This window comes from Chaetura pelagica, unplaced genomic scaffold (genome assembly GCF_000747805.2).
Source record: "Chaetura pelagica isolate M959 unplaced genomic scaffold, ChaPel_1.0 scaffold112, whole genome shotgun sequence".
Taxonomy (NCBI): domain Eukaryota; kingdom Metazoa; phylum Chordata; class Aves; order Apodiformes; family Apodidae; genus Chaetura; species Chaetura pelagica.
Genome location: NW_009952798.1, coordinates 2485814 through 2498471, shown reverse-complemented (window position 1 = coordinate 2498471; position 12658 = coordinate 2485814). Strand labels below are relative to the sequence as shown.

General features: G+C 38.3%; 1 protein-coding gene across 1 annotated transcript in view; it reads left to right on the top strand.

Annotated features, from left to right (window-relative positions):
* RUFY2 (RUN and FYVE domain containing 2) overlaps positions 1-9133 on the top strand; it is a 23092-nt gene extending 13959 nt beyond the window's left edge. The window contains exons 12-17 of the mRNA XM_009994858.1: positions 3385-3504; positions 5330-5459; positions 6044-6138; positions 7111-7159; positions 8124-8201; positions 8990-9133. Of these exons, the coding sequence (XP_009993160.1) occupies positions 3385-3504; positions 5330-5459; positions 6044-6138; positions 7111-7159; positions 8124-8201; positions 8990-9133 (616 nt within the window). The remainder of the gene's footprint in view (positions 1-3384; positions 3505-5329; positions 5460-6043; positions 6139-7110; positions 7160-8123; positions 8202-8989) is intronic.
* Positions 9134-12658: the final 3525 nt, after the last annotated feature.

The following is a 12658-nucleotide window of genomic DNA, read 5'->3' as shown; positions in this document are numbered from 1 at the left end:
TTCCTGCACACTTGTCAATGAAATGTAACTTTTAACAAGTAAATTTTAAAAGAACCTTTCTGAAAATTTAAGTGCTTGACAATTTTTTTTATATATATATTTTTTTTTAATAGCAAATACACTTATTTTAAATACAAAAATAATCTTTCATTTTTCTTCCTCCACCTTCTTTCCTCCAGTCCTATGTTTTTGTGCTGATACCAGAAGCTTTTTCAGCTCTTTAAAAGTTCTGATTGTTACCTCTTTCCTCTCCCCTGCACCCACCTGAATGAAATGCAGTAGAAACCAAAGCATTAATCTTGTTTGTAATTAAGCATGTGCTTATTATGAACATTTAATGCCTTCAGGGGTCACTGCTGCATTTGCTGAAACTCTTCAGGTGGTTGTCTGTTGCTTTTGCAGTACCATTAATTTCAATGACATCATGAGTTTTTACACTGGAAAGTTGAAAAGTGAAAGACAAAAATTCCAGTTAATGAATTTACATTATGGTATCAGACTGCACACATTACATAGTATTAAAATGTGATTCATATTTTTTAATTTAGTGGCCTATATGCAACGCTGATCTTTTAAATTGTAAAATATAACATATCCATAAGCCCTGTCATGTTGATGTTTGACATGTCTTTTTTTTTTTTCCATTTAAACCTAATTATGAAAAACATGGTTATGTATTTAAAAAAAAAAAAAGTGACATGAATATTCTTTTATTGACATCCTTTTCCCCTCTTTTTTCTTTTTCTTTTTATCCTTTATCCCAATTTTTGGTTTTACTATTTTGCTGCCTCCATCTGTCTGTGATTTTTGTCCACTCCATTCATGAAGTGACAAAGATCTGTTAACTCAAACTAGGACTATTGCAATGTCATTCGTCAAGTGTGCCAGCAGTGAAGCTCAGCACCAGTATAAACTTGTCAAAGATATATCATTCTGAAAGCTCCTCTGGATCTGCTGTGTTTAAATAATTAGTGACAAAATACACCTTAAGACTGTTGAAATGGCATATTTTCAATAGAAAGTGGTATTTAGAAACCCTGCACTGTAGCAGATAGCAGCTGGGTTCAGTTTTGTTTTCTGAAAGAGCATCATCTCTGAGCTCACTTTTACCCCTTTAAAAAAAAAGTTTAAAAAAGTAAATTATTGCACTACTATTAAGCAAATGTAAGCTAGTTTTCTAATGCTATTTAATCACTTAAGTGTCAAACAAAATGTATTTTAAAGTCAACTCTCTGTACATTTTTATTACATTTGTTTCTGATCTAGTGATTTTTCCTATTCTTTATGGTACTAACAGATTTAAAAAGTAGCCCTTCTTACTAATATTTCCCTTTCCCCAGATTATCTTTTTTCACTTTTAGGCTGTATTTATCCCAAAAGCGTGCTCTCTGTTGGGTTTTTTGGTTGTAACTAGCACTGTTTTCTTAAACAGCATGACAGGAGTTTGGGAAAGGGGCTTGAGTGCTCTATTAGAACAGTATGTTTAAGAAAGGAGGGTGGTGTCAGCATATATGCAGTGGCAGAATTGCAGGGTTTGGGGATAAAACAGCTAAAGCACAATTCCGTTTTGCTGATGTGATGTGAGGTTAGATATTTTCACAGGATTAAAATGTGTTTGGAGCCTGGATGTGGATGGAGCTGCAGACAGGGAGAGCAGCACAGCCCAGCAAATTTTGTAGCTGTGACTCCTGCCTAGAACAGCTGCACCCTGGCAGCTAGAGTGGAAGCTGTAGTGAGAAATAGGGTCTGCATTCAGGGCCCAGATCTTCAAGTTGTCTGACTTGTTTGTTAGCTAAGGATCTTGCCTGTCTGTGCCTGTGTCTAGGCAGTAATCATACGTGTGCTTTTGTCCAACCCCTTTTCCCTCCCTCCTCTCAGCATCAGGCAGTCTTTACAACTCATGTGTGCTTTGAGTTGCTGCTTGCCTGCACTGTAGAGATCAGATTTTGGTGCTAAAGTTTTCTGTGGCTTCATTCAGCTTTTTCTGCCCAGGAAATTGACCCTGCTTTTCCCAGCATTCTCCTTTCCATATGTATTTTTTACCCTCTGTGCATACCCATTGCAAATGTGATTGAGAGCATTCTTAAAGCAAGTGGGTATAGTTGAATGAGATAGTATACACTTTATAAGGTAGTTTGATTCTAGACATGTGTCACTTCTTTACTGGCAGCTTTTGGAAACTCCTGCCAGTGCAACTTGATCAGCAGAAGCACAAAGTGCTGTGACAAATTGCAGTAGATTTTACTGACTTCCTGTTTGTTTTTTTTAGCCAACACTGGGAGTTGTGAGTCACTCTGCATTCAGGTAGCTGCTGGGAGGTGAGAAATAAAGCACAGAGAGAGTATCACAGATTTCTCCCACCACTTACCTGAGAAGTCCTTGAAACCCTTTTGTTGAACATGATGCAGCAGGTGGGGACATTCAGTGGTATCTTACAGGCCCTTTTATTCTCCTACCTTTTTGTCAAGACAGGTGTAGGCATGATACAAGTTCCATTTTAACACCTTGACTTTTGTTACATTACATCCATTTTTTTTTGGACTGAAGAGGTGACCAAGCGGAGAGGAACCACACTTAATTACTGGATTCCAGGGCGGGGTGCTAGCTGAGGCAGGAACAAACCCCTGGCATTCAGAAAGGAAATATTAAATAAATAAAAAAAGCCCCTATCCCTCATTTCTTGATCAATTGGTAAAAAGCCCCTATCCCTCATTTCTTGATCAATCGGTTTTATTTGTTTTGTCTATAGTATGGGAGTTATTTAAACCAGTGTAAGAATGCATTATTTTTCATACAGATGATTTAATAATACGATGTAGTTGAGGTAGTTCTATAAATGTCGTGGGACCTGAGAGAGTGTTTTGTCTTGTATTAGGCTAGTTAAGGTTTTTTTGCTGTCTGATTACAGTGCTCTGTGTTCAGCCTTATGCCTGTGTTGCTTTGAGCTGCTTTTGCACAACACATGCTCTGCCCTGTCTTAATGAGTGATGAGTACAAGGCAAATACTTTAACAGGATTTATTTGGAGGAAAAAAAATTAAAAAGCTTCCAAAAGTAACACATGAACATAAGCTAGAAAGAAAAAGCATTAAGCTATATGCTTCAAGTCTAAAATATGTATCATCGTGCTTTGGCATCTGTTATTCATGAGCATAAAATAAACCAGTGATTACTTCCAGTGATTATTCTCTTACTGTACGAAAAAACAGGAGCTACTTCTCTAGGCATTGTATGGACTTCTCGTTTGAGTTTGTGAGTTTCCCCCAAACTTTGTTTTTATTTAGAAATGTTTCTGTTTCCCCATTTTTCTTTTATTTGTCTTCTTCACCCTCTACACCCTAGTTCTAGCTTCAGTTTTACCCAAAGTTGATTTGAATTACACCAGATTGCAGCAAGCAGAGAAGGCTCAAATGGAGGCTGAGGCCGAGGATGAGAAACTTCAACAGGAATATGTGGATAAGTCTGAAAGTCTGCAGAAAGAATTCTCCCAGAAGGAGAAACAGCTGTAAGTAAATCTTTCCTGTTTGAAAAATTATGCAGCAGTAAACACTGTAGATTGCAATGTGTCCTGTGTCTTAATGCAGGCTGGTTGTTAAATGTTTTGAACACAATGTAAGTACTGAAGATCCTCATGTTAGGTACTGGCAAAGGAAGAAAATAGAAAGTCAAGCTACCTTTGCGTGCCTCTAAAATGCTGTGCAGCTTGAAAGGAAGGGGAAGAACAGCATTATTCTTTGTCTAAAAGTGCCAGCTTAATTCATGAGAAAATTGTCAGAAGTGGGGGAAAGTACACAGTACAGTAGTAGTTGTAATACACACTTAGGAAAGCCCACAAGTATGTAGTAGTGTAAACTTAAACATAAATGACATAAGAATAGTTTGATTGATCAGGCTTATAGAGAAGGTAGGAGTGACTTACTACTGTGCAGGAAATAAAAAATAAAAATCCACTGGAATAATAAAAATTTAAAAGTAATATAAAAACCAACCCTCTACCCTTTCTACTGCTAAATCCTTCAATACTGATTTAAATAAATACGTAATGTAATGAAAAAGCCCCCTGTAAGGGCATATGTTTCCCCTGTTTGGAAAAATAGCAAATTATTTAAGACAGTTCACAACAAACAGGGATTGGGGCTTAAAAATTAGTGATTTCCAATCCAATTATTACCCCACCCTGCCTCTCTCACAACTCAATGTTAATAAACTTGTTTAACTCTCATGACAAATGTTCACTTTACTACCACAGTCATCTTTGCAGATTTTGGCAAAGGAGCAGTTCAGACCCTAGCCTTAGAGTTCTGCAATTCTGACACTTCTGATCTTTTCCAGCCAGATGCTGAGGTAGTTTCCCAAAATGTAAGTCTTCCCTTTAAAAGTGGTTTTGGTTTTAAAACAGGAAAATGAATGTGCATACAGGTTTTCCATCAGAAAACCTTGCATGCCTGCTCTTAGATTTTTTTCCTGTTTTATTGCATTAGCACAATTTAGGTCACAGAATCATAGGATCACAAACTGGTTTGGGTTGGAATGGGCCTTAAAGATCATCTGGGTTCAACCCCCCTGTATGGACAGGGACACCTCACACTAGATCTAGAAGGCTGAGCAGTGTGATTCTATCCTTTGGTTTCTCCATAACTTTCTGAAGACCAACTCTTCTATGAAGCCAAGGGTGGAACTCCAGCTAGAGTGGGTCTTCCATCAGAGTAGCCCTAATTCCTGTAACTGGACTCCAGTTAAACGAATAGAATGTAGATCCCTCTTGATGTTGAACCTCAGCTATGCAGAAAGCTCAATAAAAAACAGTAATTAAAAATCCTTCCTCCTTCATTTTCAATTCTGTTCAATCTGCCATAAGCCTTTGTCTAAAATAGAAGATTCATATCTGAGGTATAATATGAAATAACTTTTATGAGCACCAGAGATACATGCAACCATTGTCTGCATTGCCAGTGGCAGTGGGGTTGGTTGGCTGGTTTGTTTCATTTTAGAAACAAGGTGAATGGGGCTTTGCCTGATACATGTTTTAAAAATACTTTAGTATGTTGTGGTTAATCTTCTTTTGCTCATTTATTACAAAGGTCAGCTGTTCAAAATGGTGCCATATTTTTGCCCTTTAAATACACTTTTTGACAGCATTTCTAAGTTGACTGTGTTTATTTTATTACACCATTGCCTTAAAGAGTATGATATTGATACCTTAGTTCTTAAGTTGATAATGAATTTATTAAGATAATAGTATATTGCACCAAGAAATAAACTTGGTTTTGTTTTTTTGAAAGTTATACTCCTGTGCACAGTGACTTGTTTGTTTGTTTTGCATATTCTAGGCTTCAGTTGGAAACAGATTTGAAGATAGAAAAAGAGTGGCGACAAACCTTAGAAGATGACCTTCAAAAGGAAAAGGAAACTGTGTCTCATCTGAGAATAGAGACACAAGGAATAATTAACCTTAAAAAAGTAAATTCTGCAGTAAAACTTGACTAGTAATTAAATTAATTACTGAAAAGTGAATTATTAACTTAGACATGGTATTTTTTAGGAATTGCTGCAAGTAAATAAGAAGGATTAGACTAATGTATTCTCACAAATGAATAGAGAGAAAAAAAAAAATTGGCTTTTTTACCACCTGTTTAGGCCTCAGGTCAGAACTCAGTGCTTCAAGTAAGGAAAACTGAAATCCTTGTTTTCCTTTCTTAGTTGTATTGAAAACTCAGTCTTCTCATTGTAGGCCAGAAAGTGCTTGAGCTTCTCTCTGGCTTGGTGCACGTGGCTAGATAGTGTTGTTGATCTCTGCAATCAGTAATTTTTATTTTCTTCCTGGAGAGGACTGCAGAAGCAAAAAATGCTGTATCTTTTGGGATCTAAGAGAGTTTAATCCTGTGTTGTTGCAATTCAGTTTGGATTTGGGAGTCTTAATAGAGAACGTGGCGAACCGTTCACTTGGCTTTCTCAGTAAGATCAGTTTTAGGTAGTAGTGTTCTAGGCAGTAGGCAAATACATTTTTGGGAATAATTGGGGTTTTTTTTCTGTTTTGTTTTAAGGAGTTCCTTAAACTTCAGGAAAAAAACAAGCAACTGAAAAGCATATGTCAAGACCAAGAAGGTGCTCTCCAGGATCTGGCATCCAAGCTGAGCGAGTAATTTTGGTTTTCATCATCATTATTATTTTTGTCATATAAACTTCAATTGAGCAAAATAGTAAGATGGTGAATTATACTTTGTACAACAATATTACCTGGCCAGTTCTTGAAAATAAGTAAATCTAGTTTGGCCAGGCAGTGCTCTGAATGGCATATCTTAGTGTGAAGAGACCTGGGGCAATTAGGAGTTGTTTTGTATTGAAAAGAGTTGGCCAGTTTCCATGTTGTGGCATTCCCAAAGAAGGATCCCAAGTAGAAGATAGCAGCCCTGGCTCCAGCAGGACTGTGCTTACCTTTTTGTGAGGATGTTCATAGATTCCTTGCTTGGAGGAGCTGAAGATTCCCTGCATGACAAACAGGCTGTTGCTAAGTCTGTTGAGGATGTAAGAGGTTGCTTTATGGAAACCCCTTCAGACTGCAGTGAGCAGTAGGCTCCGAGCACAGGTCTTGTTACTGTTATCTCTTGTTCAAGATTCATTTTATCATCTCTGTCTTTTCAGTAGCTTTGCCATGGACTTCCATGCCCTATAGAATAACTTAGTGTATAGACTGTGACTCAGTTCTGAGTGGTCTAGCACTGGATGGCTGTGGTGGGGAGGCTGGTTTCCCCACAAGGACATAATGTCATCTTGTGTAAGTCAAATTAAATTCTGGTTTTGGACCAGTGCTTTGTGCTAGCTTTGGGTGTTTGCACAGAGCTATGCTGCTACAAATCTCTCTTACCACATAACCCCAAGCAGATTGACAACCATTCAAAGGATCCTGAGCTCTCTGGAGAGAGCTCTTTGCGGAGTGCTTAGTGCAGCAGGGTGTGATGTTGATTGCATCTCCTGGATGCTGCTGTGATGTAAAATACTAACTGAAAGTCCAGAGTACTTTGCTTATGATTTTTAAATTACCTACAACTTTTCAAGTTGTTAGACCATAACTGACAATATATGTTTGAAATAGCATTGTCTTATTTTTTAGATCAAAGCTGAAAATAGAAGATATAAAAGAAGCGAACAAAGTGCTGCAGGTCAGTAATACTTGGAGGGAAGAGAAACCTTTTTAAATTTATTTTACTGTTGCCTTTGAAATACTTTGGTAAGCAGGAGAAGACTTCTCTCCAAAAGCAACTACTCAGAAGAGAGTTCTTGCATTACTTCCTCCAGCGAGAGAAAACCACAGGCTCCCTGTAACCTCAGGGGGAAAAAGATACTCAGTTGCTTTTGATTTTTCTTGTTAAATGTTCAGCTGTGCATTTGGGTGCTTCTCTTGCAGTGATGCACCCATCTATGTTTTACAGAGTGTATCTGGCATAGTGTATGTAGCCAACTGATCTGAAATGATGTACTAATGCTGAGTGATCAAAAAATATTTGATCATCATAGTAATTAAGAAAAACTTGTAGCACCAAAGCTGGTAAGGTATGATCTGTAAAGCTGAGAGGGTTGAAACTTTCTTAGAGGGATGGGGGAGCCCTTCAGAGCCAAGCTTGTGTCTGCACATGTTCAATCACATCTTATGTCACCTTGCCTCTTATTTCAGTCTGAGTAAAGGTCATAGAATCTAGTTGTGTGAAATGGTTTTGTTGAGCTGATTCCTGGCTGTATTAATTGGTTTAGGCAACAGGAACAGGTTTTGACACTGTCCTGCTTTTTTTACTTGCTTGTGTTTTGAGGATTGTTCCTATGTGATGGACAGGGAAATAGGATTCAGCTCTGAGGCTTGGATACTTTTCTGCTTCTCCCAGCTCAGCCATTGACCAGCTTTACTACCCCAGGCATGTTTTCTTGACACCTATTCCTGCTCTGTCTTGTTTCATAAGGTTTCGCAGTGTTTTGGAACAGACTTGTACTGCTTCAGAGTGGCTTTGTGACTGGTCTCAGGGTGTTAAGCAATTCAGACAGTAAATGTACTGCTATTGATTTGTCTTGTCTCCTGGAACCCAAAGTGTAACTTCATCAGATACATACACTTCTGATAATTTTTTTCTCTAGGGCCAGGTTTGGTTGAAGGACAAAGAGGCCACACATTGCAAGTTATGTGAAAAAGAATTTTCTCTTTCCAAAAGGAAGGTAAAACTGTAACGAAATTTCTTCCAACCTTTTGACATGTATTATGAGAAAAACATGAATTATCTTAGCAGTGCAGCATGAAATGTCAGGGCTCACATGAATGCATGGTTATTTTTGAGATGGCTTTCTCTTTCTTTGGCATGTACAGTGCAGCTGCCCCCCAATTTCAAAAGAAATGCTGCCTTTTGGTGAAGTGCCACACGGGAACATACCTAAAGTTCTCAGCCTATTTTGTGGTGTCATCACCTCCAGTGCTTGTCAGCTCTGGCACAAAGCTCTGTTAAAATTTGACACATGGCCGTATGTTTATGGCATTTTTTAATACCCTAGACTAAGAAATTAGGAGTTTATTGCAATTTTAAAGTAAAACATGATGTTGATTTCCATGCTTTATTAATGTGTGCAGAATTTTTTCTTTTCTTTTTTGTTAAATCTCAATTAGCTGACTGACAGAATCATCCAATCTCTTGAATATCATTGGCTATATTATATTTTTATATAGCAGACTGTGTTCTTAATCTGGGGATTGAATGAAATTTGCAAAGCATATATATATATATATATAAACTGTCCTAGACAGACCATCTGTCTACTATTGGATCATGGATTCGGATTTAGAGGATTTATCTTTTGAAAACTGATTACATGCTCAGACCAAAGAAGTGGCAGGAATAATTTCAGGCTGCTCTGTGTATGTTGTGTATTGCTATCCAATTTCCCAAGTGTATTTTCATTGTAATTTTTTTTTTTTTTTTCCCCTTTTACCCCCTCTTCTCCCCATTATTCAGCATCATTGTAGAAACTGTGGTGAGATCTTCTGTAATGCCTGTTCTGACAATGAACTGCCTCTGCCTTCTTCACCAAAGCCTGTTCGGGTCTGTGATTCCTGCCATGCAATACTTATACAGAGGTGCTCTTCTAATGTGCCATAGGATTATTTTCCAAGAGATTGATTACCTCTTGGTAGTTAGCTAATCCTGTTAAAACAAAACAAAACCAACTAAAGAATGTACAGCACTATTTTAAGAATTTCAGGTAAGCAGTCTAGGGTTGTGTTTTCAGGGTACTGTGGAGGAGTTATTTGCTTCCTGTTGAAACAGAGAAAATGGGACCCAAAGACAGAAAATGCACATATTAAAAATACAGATAACAATGTGAGTCTAGCAAATGGCTGAGACGCTCTTTTGGAGGAAGCAGGACAGTTTATAGAGGAGATTCAGTGTTAATGTGTATTTGGTGAGTATCTTAGTTATTATGAGGATCTTGAAAATGATGATACACTTACCTGCTTTTACAGGCTAGTCTGTAACAAGCCCACCCTAATTCTGCTGCAGAATGTACCTGTGACATGCTGCCGTGAAGCCAAACTATGTGGTAGCTAGTTTTAAATTCTCTTTTTAAAAAGTAATGCAATTAATGCAGTGGTCCAGTAAGTTATTGCCAAACCCTGTATTTACTTCCCCTCAATGATCAATATTTGATATGTCCAAGAACACTGCAGTGAGAGCTCTGTTCTTTGTAGTCACAGGTGCCAAGGGGAGGTTTTGTCAGACAGGTAACAAACTACCTGTAGGCACTGGGCATGGGAAGGTGCCTTTTGCTGAATTGTTTTTTTAAATTAACTATCAATTTGACATACCCACTTTTCCATTGGAAGAGAGATGTGAATCTGCTGCCAAGAAACACTGGGATTAAGTACTGGGAACCATGCCCTGCTGCACTGCCTGTGTGGGACTGGAGGGTTCTTCCTTTTTTTTTGCCGTCATCTTTCTCAGACTTTCAGAGTTTGTTCCCACACCACTTCTGAATACACCTAGGTCTGACCACTCTTCAATGCTGATACTCCTGTGATCACTTCTGCTGGAATGTAAATCCTTATCCTTCCTGTAGGCAAACACATCCTAAATTGTCCTCCCTTCCACATGTTGCCACACCAGAACCTCTCTGCCCCCTTCCCTTCAGCTGCTCGTGGTGGGGTCCTGCTGTGGAATCCCCACGCTCTGCTCAGCACTGACAAGCCACTATGGAATTATTGGCCTGGTAGTTCCTTCAGCCACAGGCTGGGACTATTCTTCATTAACAGAAGGAAGGCTTTGAAACAGGTCTTTTAATTGTTCTTGCACTTTGTTTAGCTTAACTTTATCTTCTGAGGATAGGCATAGAGTTTATACTCTAAAAGCAAACAGCTGTTTCTTTTTAACACCTCGGTGTAGTTGCTTATGTAGCTTTTGTAAAGAAAATGTTTTTTTAAATTACCTGATGTAACTTTTTGTAAAATACAAAACAAATACTTGTAAATCTGTAAATAGCTTTTTTGAAGAAATAAATTTAATTGATCTGCAACTTACCTATGGGGAAAATGTCACTTTTTAAAATTTATCATTTGGAGTATTTTGTTATTAATAGCATGCAAGTTGCTTAGGAAGACTTGGCAAGTGTTGGAGAGTAAGGAGCTACCTTGCTAATGATTACAGTAAACCCAATGCTGCTGAGGTGCCTCCTGAAAGCATTCCGAGTGTGTTTTCAGGGGGGCTTTTTGTGGGGCAGGTGTGGAGGGGGCAGGGTTTGATCTAGGGTGTAGTGCAGATGAGCATTGTCTGCTTTTATGCAGTTATTCCAATTCAAGTAAAATGTCAACAATATGGTGAATACTGTATGTTCTGTGTGGGTTTATTTCCTTTAGCATCAAACTACGTACCTGACCTGTTTTTAGGCGTTCTCTGGACCACACGATCATTAATCCTGTATCTTTTGTCTTTTTACAACTTTGTGTACAGTGATTAAATCTCCCTCACTGACTGGGCCATCTTTTCTTCATGGGTTTTCTTCTCAAAAACCAATTTGAACACTGCTTAATTGAGTTGAAAGGTTCAGCACTGAATGCTGCTCTTGTTACAGGGTGAAGTGTCAGTGGTGGAAAGGATTCACTGCCCAGTAGAGTGGAGTGTCACTCATCAGGACTCAATTCAGTGCAGTTGGTGATTGGTTTATGCAAAATAGCTCAAAGCAGAACTCCCAACTTGCTCCCAAAAGGTGAGTCTTAAAAGCAGGTGGCAGTGCTCCTGCTGGTAAAATGGAAGGCCAAGTATACCTGAGTGAGGACAGCACAGAGCTAAGCGTCTGACGTGTCTGCTGATGGCAAAGATAGGCTTCTGTTAGCTGTGGTGTCCTCTGCCTCACTGTGAGGCATCTTTTCCTGCAAATGGACTACTCACCCTCACCTTCACCATCCTAGTTTTACAACACACAAGCCTACAGATCAAGATCCCACTGTTTTTAAGGGCCTGAACTTAAAATGAAGCTCTGCAAAATCACCTATATTATCATTTCAAGTCATTTTCCCTCCCCTTCCTATCCCAAAAGATTCCAGGCCTTGGAAGGCTTCCTATGCCAATTACCCTCAGTTATTATTTCCAGTCACTTTGACACAAGGACACAACTCTAGTGAAATAAACTCCATCCGCCTCTCCCACAGTAAGACATTTATTACATTTATAACACAGTACTAGCAAAACAGGTGACAGACTTGCAATACCCAAGATCACATTTGACATTTTAAGGGAGGCATTGAGGACAAAGCAAATAATTTGGGAGATCACACGGGCTCAGAATACCTTTTTTTCATTACACATCAGGTATGTTGTCTTCGAACAATAGTTTCTTACATATCTTACATGTCACAAATGCACAAAAGTGTTTGGGTTGTGTGTTAACAAGTATTTGGTTTAAATATCTTAAGAGATACTTTGCTTCTAATGAGCTCATTTATATAATGAGTTGTCAGATTTTGAACAAATACAGATAAATAAGCTCTGTGCAGAAAAAGAAGGCTGAGTATTTAATACAGTAATTTCATGAAAAGTGTAACATCTCTAAATTCCCCTTCCCAAAAATCAGTGTTTGTGAAAAAAATACTATATAGCTAGCTTCAAATTAACTAGTACTTGACCTATTTCATGTTAGCCAAAAGCCATAGTAATGTTTTAGTTTGCAAGTTACACCTTTGAAACGCAGTATCTATAGAGTCCTACAGCAAAGCATGGAAAGGAAGTGGCTTGGTGGTGTGGAGGCACAGAACCTGGGCACCACTTGGTGCTGGGGGTGTGCAATTGAAGGTGATGGCAGACTCTGGCAGAACAAGGAAGAAAGCTGGAACAATGACTTTTAGCCTCCACAGCTTTAGGCTGTCTTGGAGCTATTACACACAACTTATCAAAAGGGTTTAGGAAAGATCATTACCAAATGAACTCATCTATTTATCTACCTTTTTCCCCTTAAACAAGTGAATTTTTCAAACTCACTCACTACACCAAGATTACATAGAACTGAATCAGTGTTCATAGGAGTTACAGTACAACCACCTTTATTGAACCATAGTACAACATCTTAAACCGACTGTAGTCTTGAATATGTAATACATCCTTAGGAGTAACTAGTATAAAAAGTATCAACATCAG